The 12,835-nt window shown below is 40.6% G+C and overlaps 1 protein-coding gene across 2 annotated transcripts in view; it reads left to right on the top strand.

Moving 5' to 3' along the window:
• The window catches only part of PLCB1 (phospholipase C beta 1), a 784,598-nt gene that overhangs the window by 659,643 nt on the left and 112,120 nt on the right, over nucleotides 1–12,835 (top strand). For both annotated transcript variants that reach the window (XM_023217869.2, XM_023217868.2), the window contains exon 27: nucleotides 6,348–6,528. In XM_023217869.2, the coding sequence (XP_023073637.1) occupies nucleotides 6,348–6,528 (181 nt within the window). The remainder of the gene's footprint in view (nucleotides 1–6,347; nucleotides 6,529–12,835) is intronic.

Below are 12,835 nucleotides of genomic sequence, written 5' to 3'. Positions count from 1 at the left end.
CTACTAAAAGTACAAAACTTAGCCAGGCATGGTGGTGCACACCTGTAATCCCAGCTACTCAGCAGACTGAGATAGGAGGATTGCTTGAACCGGGAGACAGAGGTTGCAGTGAGCCGAGATGATGCCACTGCACTCCAGCCTGGGCAACAGAGAAGGACTCTGTCTCAAGACAAAACAAAACAAAGCAAAACAAAACAAAGCAAAAAAACAAAATCAAGGTGTCAGTGGACTATGCGATCTCTGAAAAGTCTAGGGGAAGAATCTTTTTTTGTTTGTTTGTTTCTTCTAACTTCTGGTGGTCGTTGGCAATCTTTGGCATTCCTTGGCTGACAGACACATCACTCCAGTCTGTACCTCCATTATCACGTGAGTTCTCTGCGTAGGTGTGTCTTGGTGCAAATTTCCCTCTTCTAATGACAGACACCAGGCGTTAGATTCAGGTCCACCCTAATCCACTATGACCTCATTTTATTACATTTGCAACAACCTCTTTCCAAATTAGATCACAGACTGAGAGGTTCTGGGCAGAACCTGAAGTTTACAGGGATGTTATTTAACCCAGTACCTGTGCTAACCACTTCTCTGTACTGTTCCATATATTGCCCACAGCAGCACTGTGAAGTAGGTACAGGCATCGCCCACATTGGATAAGAGAGGACCTAAAACTCAGTAAGGCCAAGTAACCTGGCCAGTGGCACATGCAACACAAAAGGCTGTAGTGACAGTGAGGTCATGGCATGTTGCCCCCTGAGATACTGCTTGTATCCAATGACATAGCAGATCTGGAATCTGCATCTCTGTAGACCAGTGACTGCTTCTGGTCCCTATACTTATAATCTTATATCTCTACACAATAAAACAAACAGATGCATGAAATAACTATGTCCAAATAAATTCCCTCATTAACTGTCCCAAATGTTATGAGATTTCTCTTCTAAATTTAGATTCCTGAAATTTCTTTGAACATCTTTTACAACTGTATAGTATGAACTTCTTGACAGTAAATGTTTTGCAGCATGAAGTTCCCTAATCAACAGTGTTAATTTTTACATAAAAATATTTTCTTCAAAGTTGAATAATTAGGGAAATGGAAGTAAATGCAGTGACTTTACATTTTGTTATCTTTTTAGGGCACAGACAGTTCTTGTCTTCCTCAAGGCTTATTTAGCTGTCAAGAATAGTTTTAATTTCAGTTATTAAGCACTAACAGCATTGTGTAAGACATTGTTCTAAAGTCTTTTTAAACATCAACTCATAACATTTTAAAAATAAAATTTTAAAATAATATTTGTGTTTAAAATAAAATGTTATTTGTGGTTTTAATAAAGGTGTATCATTTAGAAGATTTCTAACTTTCAAAAGCAAAAGAATCCCTTAGTTCCATTTCTCTCTCTCTCTCTCTCTCTCTATATATATATATATAGCATTTTAATGAATTGTAGCATCAAGAGAAGTTAAGAAAAGCCTTTTAAGTTGAAATTATTACTCCACTTAATTTTCTATACTATAGTATATAAATTACTTTTATCAGATAGCCCATTTTTCATATGTTGGCTAACCAATGGACAATGTATTGCCAAAGATAATCCAATGATCCTCACAGCTCTAGGAAATTTTATGTAGAATTAGTTGTATATTTACTCAAAACTTTTTTGGAATCGTTGTCATCAGCTTTCTCAGTAAAGATTATCTCAAAAGCTTGACTGATAATAATTGCCACTGAGAAATATAATTTCATTCGTTAACTGAAAACTTTATAAATTACCCTGAAACTGTGTAAGCATGTAAGTGACCTGTCAATAAGCAAAGTATAAGACAAACTATTACATCCTTCCTTTACTGAATAATCTTCTTTTGATGCCAAGTCATAGAGATAAGATGCATTTTTTAGATTTATATTGTGACATATTATTTAACACATGCTTAAATTGAAAGCACTATCAAAACCTAATCCTTGGGCTTTAAAAAGTAATAAAATCATCATTTCTTAAGGCTGGAGCAGCCTTAAGGGCCACCTAGGTGATATTTGTCACTTGTTCAAGGAGGAAGCTGAAAGCTAACGGTATTACCATTTACCTGTAGTTACACAGCCAGTTCAAGCAAAGCTTGGCCTAAAACTTCTGAGTTTCTACTTTAGTCATGTGTACTATGAACCACGAAAATCTGAGACAGTTAATTTAGCAAGTTTATTTAGTAAGTTCATTTTTCCAAGGTTCAGGACGTGTGCCTGTGACACAGCCTCAGGAGGTCCAGACGACATGTACCCAAGGTAGTCAGAGCAGTTTGGTTTTATACATTCTAGGGAGACGTGAGACGTCACTCAACCTATGCAAGGTGAACGCTGGTTCTATCTGGAAAGGCGGGACAACTCAAAGCAAAGGCAGGAAGACGGAAGCCAGGAGGGGATTTCCAGGTCATAGGTAGATAAGAGACAAATGGTTGCATTCTTTTGAAATTTCCGATTAGCCTCTTCGAAGGAGACCATCAGATATGCATTTATCTCAGTGAGCAGAGGAGTGACTTTGAGTAGAATGGGAGGCAGTTTGGCCCTAAGCCATTCCCAGCTTGACTTTCCCATTTAGCTTAGTGATTTGGGGCCACAAGATTTATTTTCCTTTCACTGTACGTATTTGTTTATTCATTTTTGTATATACTTATAAGTCATATCCTGCAAACTTCCAGTAGAATATTGAAGTAACATCATAGAAGATTTGTATGTAAAAATCCCATGAAAATAGAAAGAGAAACCGCACACAGGCATAGACTGAGCTTTGGACAAATTATCTAGACCTGCTGCCCAATATGGGAGCCACTAGCTGTAGGTGGCTCTCGAGTCCTTGAAATGTTGCTTGTGAGATGTGTTATAACTATAAAATACACACCAGATATCTAAGACTTCACTTTTTTAAAAAAGAATGTAAAATATCTAAAATATATCTGTTGATTTTATTTTAATTGCATGTTGAAATGATATTTTGGGCATATTAAGTTAAATAAAATATATTATTAAAATTAATTTCATTCATTTCTTTTTGCTGTTTGAAGTGACTACTAAAAGTTTGAAATTACGTCTATGAAAGGAATCACATATGTAGTTCTCATTCTGTTTCTACTAGACAGCACCAACCATTTAATGTCATCTCTGTCCTTGAACACTGAATTCAGTTCTTGGCTTCTGAGAAAAGGAATATGGGTTTGATAATTCTCCTTATCTGATTAAAGGAAACTTGCTGACTCTTCCAAGAGAGACAAGCATTTTCCTAGTATTAAATTGCCACAGACTTAATTTCATGGATCTTATACAACCAGCAGAGGGGATAATGCCTTCAACTTTGTTTTTATAGAAGATGGAGAGATGTTGTTCACTTGTTTTTTTTTTTTTTTTTTTTTTTTTTTTTGTATTGTCCCTCAAAACAAAACAAAACCAAAAAATCCCTTAGTACGTAGTATCTAAAGATACGTCATAAGGAGCTTTTCTTCAAGTGGCAAAGCCAGTGGGTCTGATTATGCCTATCTGTCTTCCATCTCTCTTGATACGCAATAAAATCCTGAAAACACCTCAGATAAATGAATGGAAGGACATTACATCCATTGAAGTTATTTCTTTCCTTCCTTATTTCCTTCCTTCCTTCCTTTTTTTTCCTTCCGTCCTTCCCTTCCCCCCCCTTCCCTCCCTCCCTCCCTCCCTTCCTTCCTTCCTTCCTTCCTTGTGACAGGGTCTTGCTCTCTTGCTCAGACTAGAGTGTGGTGGCATGATCACAGCTCACTTCAGTCTCGACCTCCTGGGCTCAATCAATCATCCTGCCACAGTCTCCAGGGTAGCTGGAACTATAGTCGCATGCCACTAGGCCTGGCTAATTTATTTTTTTTATTTTTTTTATTTTTTAGAGATGGGGTCTTACTACCCAGGCTGACATTGAACTGCTGGGTTCAAGTGATCTGCCCACCTCGGTCCCCAAAAGTGCTGGGTTACAGGCTTGAGCCACCACCACACCCAACCTGTTCCTAATACTGTATCTCTCTTTCCCGGTTTGCTACGGATTATAATACAGAGTACAAAATTGGAATGAATCACACCAATTTCTTTAATATTCATCATCTCAAGTGATCTTTCTACATAATGTGAAGAACAGGTTACTCAAAAATAGTTTTGGTCCGGACATGGCGTGCAGTCATGCTGTGTTGCTCGTAAGAGCACAGGTGTTGCCCTTCTCTGCCCCTGTAATCTTTGGCCTTGGGCAAGTTGCACTACTGCGCCTCCGTGTTGTGTCCTTGACCAATTATCTCACACAGCCCGGTTTCCTCAAATGTAAGCTGGAGATGGGTATACCGACTTACTTGGATATGAGTGTGCCTTGCCCACGGGGGGATGGTCAGCAATGAGGGCTGCCTCTGCTGGGGTGGTTGGAACTGATTGAAGAAATGCCTTTATGCCCTGGCTACAATGACTTCCTGCTATATAAGATAATTCAGGCTGGGCATGGTGGCTCACACCTATAATCCCAGCACTTTGGGAAGCTGAAGCAGGAGGATCACCTGAGGTTGGGAGTTCGAGACCAACCTGACCAACATGGAGAAACCCTGTCTCTACTAAAAATACAAAAATTAGCCGGGATGTTGGTGCATGCCTGTAATCCCAGCTACTCGGGAGTCTGAGGCAGAAGAATCACTTGAACCTGGAAGGTGAACGTTGCAGTGAACTGAGATCATGCCATTGCACTCCAGCCTGGCTAAAAAAAAGAAAAAGAAAAAAAAGAAAAGAAAACAGATAATTCAATGTTACCTGTGTCATGCCAAGAGGAAAGGTCCCCTCAACACTGCAGTGAGGAGCCTTATAGAATGTCCGTCCTCATTTGGCATGGCACATAAAAATGCAAAAAGAAACTTGAGAGAATTCTGCATTCCTTATTTGACAAAAGCTGATTCTAACACCAGCTTCAACCAACTCCCTTCTCCATGTGATGCCACTGATACTTGCCCAATTCAAAGAAAAAGCAACCAGAATTAGTAACAGCTGATTCTAAGAAACTTTACCTGGCTCATCGGACCACAAGTGAAAAATATGGAGGCAGAGTCTGATGTGTTGGATGTCTTAGGTGGTGGTTTAGTCTTTCTGGAAGGGATTCCATATAAATGAAAAGAGCATACCTACTCTTTGGACCCTGTTCCCAATACTCTTGTCTTTCTTTCCATTGTTTCCTACAGGTAATAATACAGAGTACAAAAGTGGAAGGAATCACACCATAAGTTAATGATAATTAATTTATCTTGACCTTCATCCTAACCTTCTTAATATCTGTGTGATTCTCTAAGAACGATGCAGAGAAAGTCATGTTGCTCAGAGGAAGCATTCGAAATATTTTAGAATGAACTAACCCATCTCTTTCTCCTTGTAAGTTTGTGTGGAAACTGCCATTTGGGTAAACATATCAGTGAAGTTGGTGAAGCCTCCAAAGAGCCTTATTTTCATAGTGTGTCTTTGCTGTTAAAAATCTTGTTAAGAGGCCAGGCACGGTGGCTCACGTCTGTAATCCCAGCACTCTGGGAGGCTGAGACGGGCAGATCACTTGAGGTCAAGAGTTTGAGACCATGCTAGCCAACATGGTGAAACCTCATCTCTACTAAAAATACAAAAGTTAGCCAGGCATGGTGGCACATGCCTGTAGTTCCAGCTACTCAGAAGGCTGAGGCAGGAGAATCACTCAAACGTGGGAAGTGGAGGTTGCAGTGAGCCGAGATCATACCACTGCACTCCAACTTGGGCAACAGAGCAAGACTCTGTCTCAACAACAACAATAAAATTGTTAAGAAACAGAACCCAGATGGCAGCCAGGAGGGTTATCCGCACAAGGCATCTACACGTGCTCTCCATTTATAATCATCACCCCTGATGCTAAACAGGGCACATCTTTAGCTTCTCTAACAAAGTCTACTCAATGCAGTGTCCACTGAAGTTTTCATATGGGAAAGGTAACTGGGAATGCCATTACGCTTGTCACATTTTAAAATAATAAAAAAGATTAAAACCTGAGAATTTTTTATTAGACACTGTTTTTCCCAAAGGGAGATTATTATTCTCACCACTGCCATGCCCAGGGCCCCCAGCCTCTTTGCTTTTCTTTCTGACCCTGCCTCTTTCTATAGCACCGTGAATTCCATTCAGTCTCTGGGATTGGAAACACTGTTGCTAAGCTTGTCCTTGGGGTCTCACCCTCTACCCCAAGTGGCTTATGAAAATACATATTTCCAAACAGAGAACTTTCTCTAGGAGGAACTCTGGTGAATAACCTTCCCTCCACCTTGTGATGGGCTTCCTGTTTTGTGAGTCAAGCTCTGTGTCTTTGCAGATCGGAACCCAGCAGCCCTGATCATGGTTCCTCAACGATTGAGCAAGACCTCGCTGCCCTGGATGCTGAAATGACCCAAAAATTAATAGACTTGAAGGACAAACAACAGCAGCAGCTGCTTAATCTTCGGCAAGAACAGTATTATAGTGAAAAATACCAGAAGCGAGAACATATTAAACTGGTAAGCCTGGGAAACATGATTTATGTTTGTGCAACTGGAACTCTCTTTCTTATAGAAAACTTTGGATGCTTTTGGATAACTGAAAGGAAACAAGGGCGGGTGTGACTGGCACCAGCTTGAGAGATTGTTTAGTTGACACGGTGTCCATCACGCTACTATTTTTATAAGGCTGACTGTCTTAGCATCTTTACCAAGCTTCTCTGTCTTCTGCCAATGAGGCTATATTTTATCATTTTTATTTTCACTAACTTACGTTGAGTTTGTAATTGCTTTTGGGAATCTTTGAAATCTCACAAGGAAATGGAAAACACTTACCTTTGTTTAAGAAATTAAGAACGTGTTGCAAACAAATTTCCCCCCCCCCCTTTTTTTTTGGTAGCACTGGGCTTTGCAAGAATTTTAAAAAAATTATACAGTCCACTCTCCTATATTTAGAAAAGGCAGTACCTAAATGGCCAACACAGAATGTTAGCTACCCAATTCCTAAGGCTCCTTGTGAAAGGAAATGCCATTCTCACCATTAATAATCAGTTTTATCTTCCAAAATGTTTTCTCATGAATTGAGACATTCTCTCCATTTTTGTTGATTCCTTGTGTCCTTGTAGGGACACAATAAATATTTGGTGACAGATAGATTAAATAAAATATCCTTGAAAACAAGCGTATGCCAAAACCAAAGAAATAAGTAAGCTTGATAGAAATTAAGGTAGTGTATCCAGAAGAAATGGGTTTTAAGAGATATGTGTATAAACTGTCCATTTGTTTGCTGAGGGTCTGTGCATATAAGAGAATTCTGAGTTGCTTCAGCTTGTAAGGTTGGAAGCCTATAGATGATTTAGGCATCACTGTATGATAGGTGATTCAATGTAATTCTCTTGTTCTAGTACTGGTTCCCCAGTGACTGTATGCAATGAGTAGATCAAAATTGCGTGAATTGCTTATTGAAAATCAAATTCTAACTAGGCCAGTTATTCTCAACTTGAGCATGCATCAGAATCACCTGGAGAGCTTGTTAAAAGAGATTTTTAGGGCCTACCTTAAATTTTCAACCAATCTTTTTTAGGGCTGGTGTTTTCATATTTCTGGTCCCAGGACCAGACTTCAAGAACTACTGCCTAATACCTACATGTGAGACTCAGGATTTGCTTTTTAACAAGCCCCACGTGATTTCGAGGGGTTGCCTTATTTGTGAACTACTGAAGTAAGATCAAAGCAGTGAAAGAATGTCTGGGCAGGGGTTGGATCGGGCATAAGGAGGGATTGTCTTGACAGACCTGAGAAAGTCAAATTAAATTTTAACAGGCAATAATGGCTTTGAGACCTGGCTACAACTACTGCCATCTGACTTTCTCCAGCAACTCATCCCCAGTACTCCAGAACATAATAAAAATTAAAATAGTGGCCGTGTATTAGACACTCACCATGGGGCTGTCTTCTGTGCTGAGTCATTTACAGGAAACGTCCTATTTAATTCTCACAATAACCATTAGAGTTTGGTACTATTGTCAGTCCCATTTTGCAGATAAAAGATGTATATAGCAAACTTTAGTGACGTTTCCAAGATTCCACAACTAGAAGGTGGTGCCATTGGGATTTGAACCTTGGTCCTCAAGTTCTAGAGCCCCTGGTTTATAACCATTGTGTAGATGCCTCTGCTAATTCAGGTTTCAAGCCAATATCATCAAAATGAAGGAGTTTCTCTGGTATCCTGCTCACATAGAGAACACACAGCAAACTTCTTCACTATGATACCTGGAATGCCATGCTTGTATCTCTTTAATCAGCTTTATTTCCCATATCATACAATTCACTCGTTTCAAAGTTCACTGGCTTTTGTATATTCATAGATACATACAACCACCACCAGAATCAATTTTAGAGCATTTTCGTCACCTTAAAAAGAAATCCTAACAAATTTGCATTCATCCATTCATTCATTCCTTGAACAAATGCTTATTAAACACCTGCTTGTTAAATATTTTTAAACAGTAGTAAATAAAAATAACAATCCTAAGCTTTATGGAGCTTATATTGTAGAAAGAAGAGTCAGACCATAAACAAAATAAGTTGGTAAAATATATAGTATGTTAGGTAGTAATAAGGGCTCAGGAGAAAAACAATATCAGAAATGGGGGAATAGGGAGGGGCGGTTTGGGGAAGGATGATGAGTATGCTTGGCATAGGCATGGAAAGGTTTACGCAGAAGGCAACATCTGACTTAAGAGGTGAAGAACTGACAACAGCCAACACAGGGAGGAGGATTCCTCCAGGCAGAAGGATTGACGTGCAAAGACAATGGGCTGGAAATGGGCCTGAGTGTTGGGGGAACAGCAGGGTGGCTCTGCCTGAAGAGGATTATAGGGCATCAGGTCAGAGAGATGGGACTTTTGGGGTGGGAGACAGATCTTTTTGGGTCTTTAGGCCTCTGTGTTTTCACTAGGAGTGAGGTGGGAGCTGTTGGAAGCTTTTGAGCAGAGGACTGATGTGATCTGAAGAAACTTCCGCAAGAACCACTCTGGGGCTGTGCTTCCCAGTACATTATGGGAAGTGGTCTCCTAGGAAAGAGCCGTCCCAAAGTTCAGGCCAACAGCAGTCCAAGGGGTTAAGGAGTCCTGGGGTCTCCAGCAGATGACTCAAGTTTACTAACAGGGGGAATGTTGCTTGGAAGTCTGGACATCCCAGCTGGGCGTGGTGGCTCACAGCTGTAATTCCAGCACTTTGGGATGCCGAGGCAGGTGGATCACCTGAGTTCAAGAGTTCAAGACCAGCCTGGGAAGCATAGTGAAACCCTGTCTCTACTAAAAATACAAAAATTAGCCGGGCATAGTGGTGGGTGCCTGTAATCCCAGCTACTCCGAAGGCTGAGGTACAAGAATCGCTTGAACCCAGGAGGCAGAGGTTGCAGTGAGCCGAGATCATGCCATTACACTCCAGCCTGGGTGACAGAGCAAGACTCCATCTCAAAAAAATAATAATAATAAATAAAAAAATAAAGAAGTCTGGACGCCCCAATATTAGTCCATTTTCATGCTTCTGATAAATACATACCTGAGACTGGGCAATTTACAAAAGAAGGAGGTTTAATTGGACTTAGACTTCAACGTGGCTGGGGAAGCCTCACAATCATGGCAGAAGACAAGTCACGTCTTACATGGATGGGAGCAGGCAAATAAAGAGAGCTTATGCAGGGAAATTTCCTTTTAAAACCATCAGATCTCATGAGACTCACCATCATGAGAACAGCATGGGAAAGACTTGCCCCCATGATTCAATTGCCTCCCACAAGGTCCCGCCCACAACAAGCGGGAATTCAAGATGAGATTTGGGTGAGGACACAGCCAAACCATATCACCAACTATAATCATCTGGAGTTTCCCCAGGGCCCCAACCCCTGGGCAAGACCATTCCCCAAGGAAAGACACATGACAATTCAGAAGAGAGGTAGCAGAGTGAGAGGGAAGCCTGATACTCACGGGAGATTCCTGAAAGAGGAATTCAGAGTACAGATGAAAACAGAAGCCAAAGCATCCCAAGAAGCCCTCTTGAGGAGATTTGAGCTGCAGAAATAGGGTGCTAAAGTCACAGGAAAGTCATGCAGAACCTAAACATCCCAGAAACAATGCCTGAGCATGAGGCACCATATGGAATCCCACTGATGAGGGTGTAGAAGACAGCTCAGGAGCTTTTCTACTGGAAGAGAAGGTTGGTTGGGAATTGGGGAAAACCAGCTGAGCTTGTAGGTGGGAAAATTGCACTTGAGGAGCTAGGGAGGTGGTAGAAATCCTACTAGAGGTGGCAACTCCACCATATGCCCTTCCACTCACTTCTCCCTAAGAAGGAATGAGAGTACACATTGTAAAAGTTTTGAAGACTGTTCAGAGAGACATAAATACATGCCCAAGCCAACCTGGCTCTTTCAGGCCAAATGTAAGCCACCCACTCAAAGTGCTCGCCCCTGTACCACTGTGATTGTGGATTTGGGTTTTAGGTAAAGTCCCAGTACCTGCTACACACACCTATACCTGCCTTGTTAGGAAGACTAAAGCCTGAATATCTTGGAATTAGTACCACACAGTGTTTATTTTATGGCCATTTGGGAGCATTTACAATTTTTACTACCTACCTTTAGCTGCGACATGTGTGCCAAAGCTTCCTACTGGCTCCATTTGTAATAACCAGAGATTTCCTATCTTTTGACTGAAAGGCACCCAGAAGTGTTAGTTCTATCTTTGCTGGTGGTTCTAAATAATGAACAGGCCTCCCAGGCTAAATTAGACAAACCGAAGTGTAATTAAAAAAAGAAGTAAGCCCCAGGTTAAAAGGAGTATTTAGGTGATGAGGAAAATTAAGCTGACAGTATTTCATCTCCCAAAATTGCTTTGGGGATTAAATACCAACGTGCTTTGGTTAAGAATTATGCATTTCGAATGCCACATCCACAGTTCAAGAATTAAGAAAGAAAGCATGGCATCCGTAAACTCCCTGTCAAATGTTTATTGAAAACTTAGTATTTGCAAAGCATTCTGATAGACACTGGAGATGAAAAGGAATAAAACACAGTTGCCACACACACTCAGAGGATGTGTACAATAAACACTTCTAAGAAATGAAATAATAAAAGCAGGAAAAAAATGAATATGAAAGCACAGATATGGTAACTGTTTGCCTAACTCTATCAATTGATAAGCACCTAGAGGATATTTTTGATGTAATTGTTCATATCATCATAGGAGATGTAAAACGCACACCAAGCTCTGTAGACTCTACTTCTGTCAAAAAAAAAAAAAAAAAGATCTGTGTCCCTAGAGCTCTACATTGAAATAACTCTATAGTTTGACTACTCAAAGTGTGAAGTGTGGGCCGTGAGTCACCTAGGAGTGTGTTAGACATGCAGAGTCTCAGGCCCCACTTCAGACCTGCTAAGTCATGATTTATATTGTAATAGGATTCCCAGGGACTTGTTATATGGTCAAGTTGAAGAAGCACAGTTTTGGAGTGTGTATCATTGCTCCAAATGCATTTTAGAGTAAGCCTACTATTTCTTTTATTTGAAATGGGGAATACAGTGAGCTCTTCACAGCTTGGTCATCAAGTTGATTGTATTATCTGTTGGTGACAAAGTCATAGTTCCTGTGGAAATCACCCATGTGGTTCCCTCCCTACATCGACAGTAGAAGGTACTTTTTGCTTTAGTCAGAAGTGAGTGAAAATAAAGATGAAATTTCCTCCACCCCATTCAAGTCCTTGTGCTCCATGATATCTCTCAATGAACAGCTTGGGGGTCTGTAAATCCCAGGTAAGGACTCTTGCTCCAGAGAAGAACTACAGGGTTGGGGAATCTGTTCTAATTCATTTATCTGTTTTTCATCAGCTGTCACTGGTTAAACCTGTGTTTTGTCTATACCATTAGGATTAGGCTTTAATTTTAAAAGTAACTTTGGTGAGGGGAAATTCTTAGGGATTCACCGGAGGGTCTCCAATCACTCTGGATATTCAGCTCTAGCATCACATTCTACTAAACACCCACAGCCCAGTGAGCAGGGATTTTGTGGTAAAGTTAAGGAGTTTTTGCTTCTCAGCCACAGATGTGCTTGACCCACCATTTTGTCTTCTTTCTTCTTCCTCCTTTTTAGTGGCTTCGCAAAGAGATTTCCTCATTTCTTTCACAGTCACCATATGCGTTATCCTCTGCAGAGCCTTGCTTTGCTTTGCTTTGCTTTGCCTCCTGTCTTTTCTCCCCTTTCCCATATCTCCCATATGTTCTAATCACATCCATTCACCTCTTTCTTTACATCAACCTTAATGGCTCATGTTCTTCTTACACACCCTCATGTCTGTCCCACCAGCAGTCATTCCAGGACCCCAAACCAACATTAGTACCATCAAACTGAGTTCAGCCCCAGAAGGTTACAAAGTTGTGTTTCAGACGGCAAGCTCGGGGCAGATACTCATCAGCTATGAATGGACAGGCCCATCAGGATGCGAATGGTGTTGGGTGAGGGGTCTAGGGTCATATGTCCTCATTTCAGGCCACTGCTCCTCCACCAAGTCACTGCATGACCACCTGAATGTCAATTTTCTCACCTGTTCAATGGAGATAAAAATATCTCTTACCTTATGAAACTGTAAGGAGGAACAACAAGATAATGCACCTAAAATATTGTTTTTAATGAAAGCCTTTTGCTGTACAATACTTGAATTGACTAGGAAATCTATATACACTTCAAATATAAATGTGTATTACAGTTTTTTATATCCTGCCACAGCTAGAGGGAACTCATTGTCTCTCTTTGAATGATTTCTACCA

Source organism: Piliocolobus tephrosceles, chromosome 20, assembly GCF_002776525.5.
Source record: "Piliocolobus tephrosceles isolate RC106 chromosome 20, ASM277652v3, whole genome shotgun sequence".
In the NCBI taxonomy this organism is placed as follows: domain Eukaryota; kingdom Metazoa; phylum Chordata; class Mammalia; order Primates; family Cercopithecidae; genus Piliocolobus; species Piliocolobus tephrosceles.
This window is presented reverse-complemented; position numbering and strand designations above follow the sequence as displayed.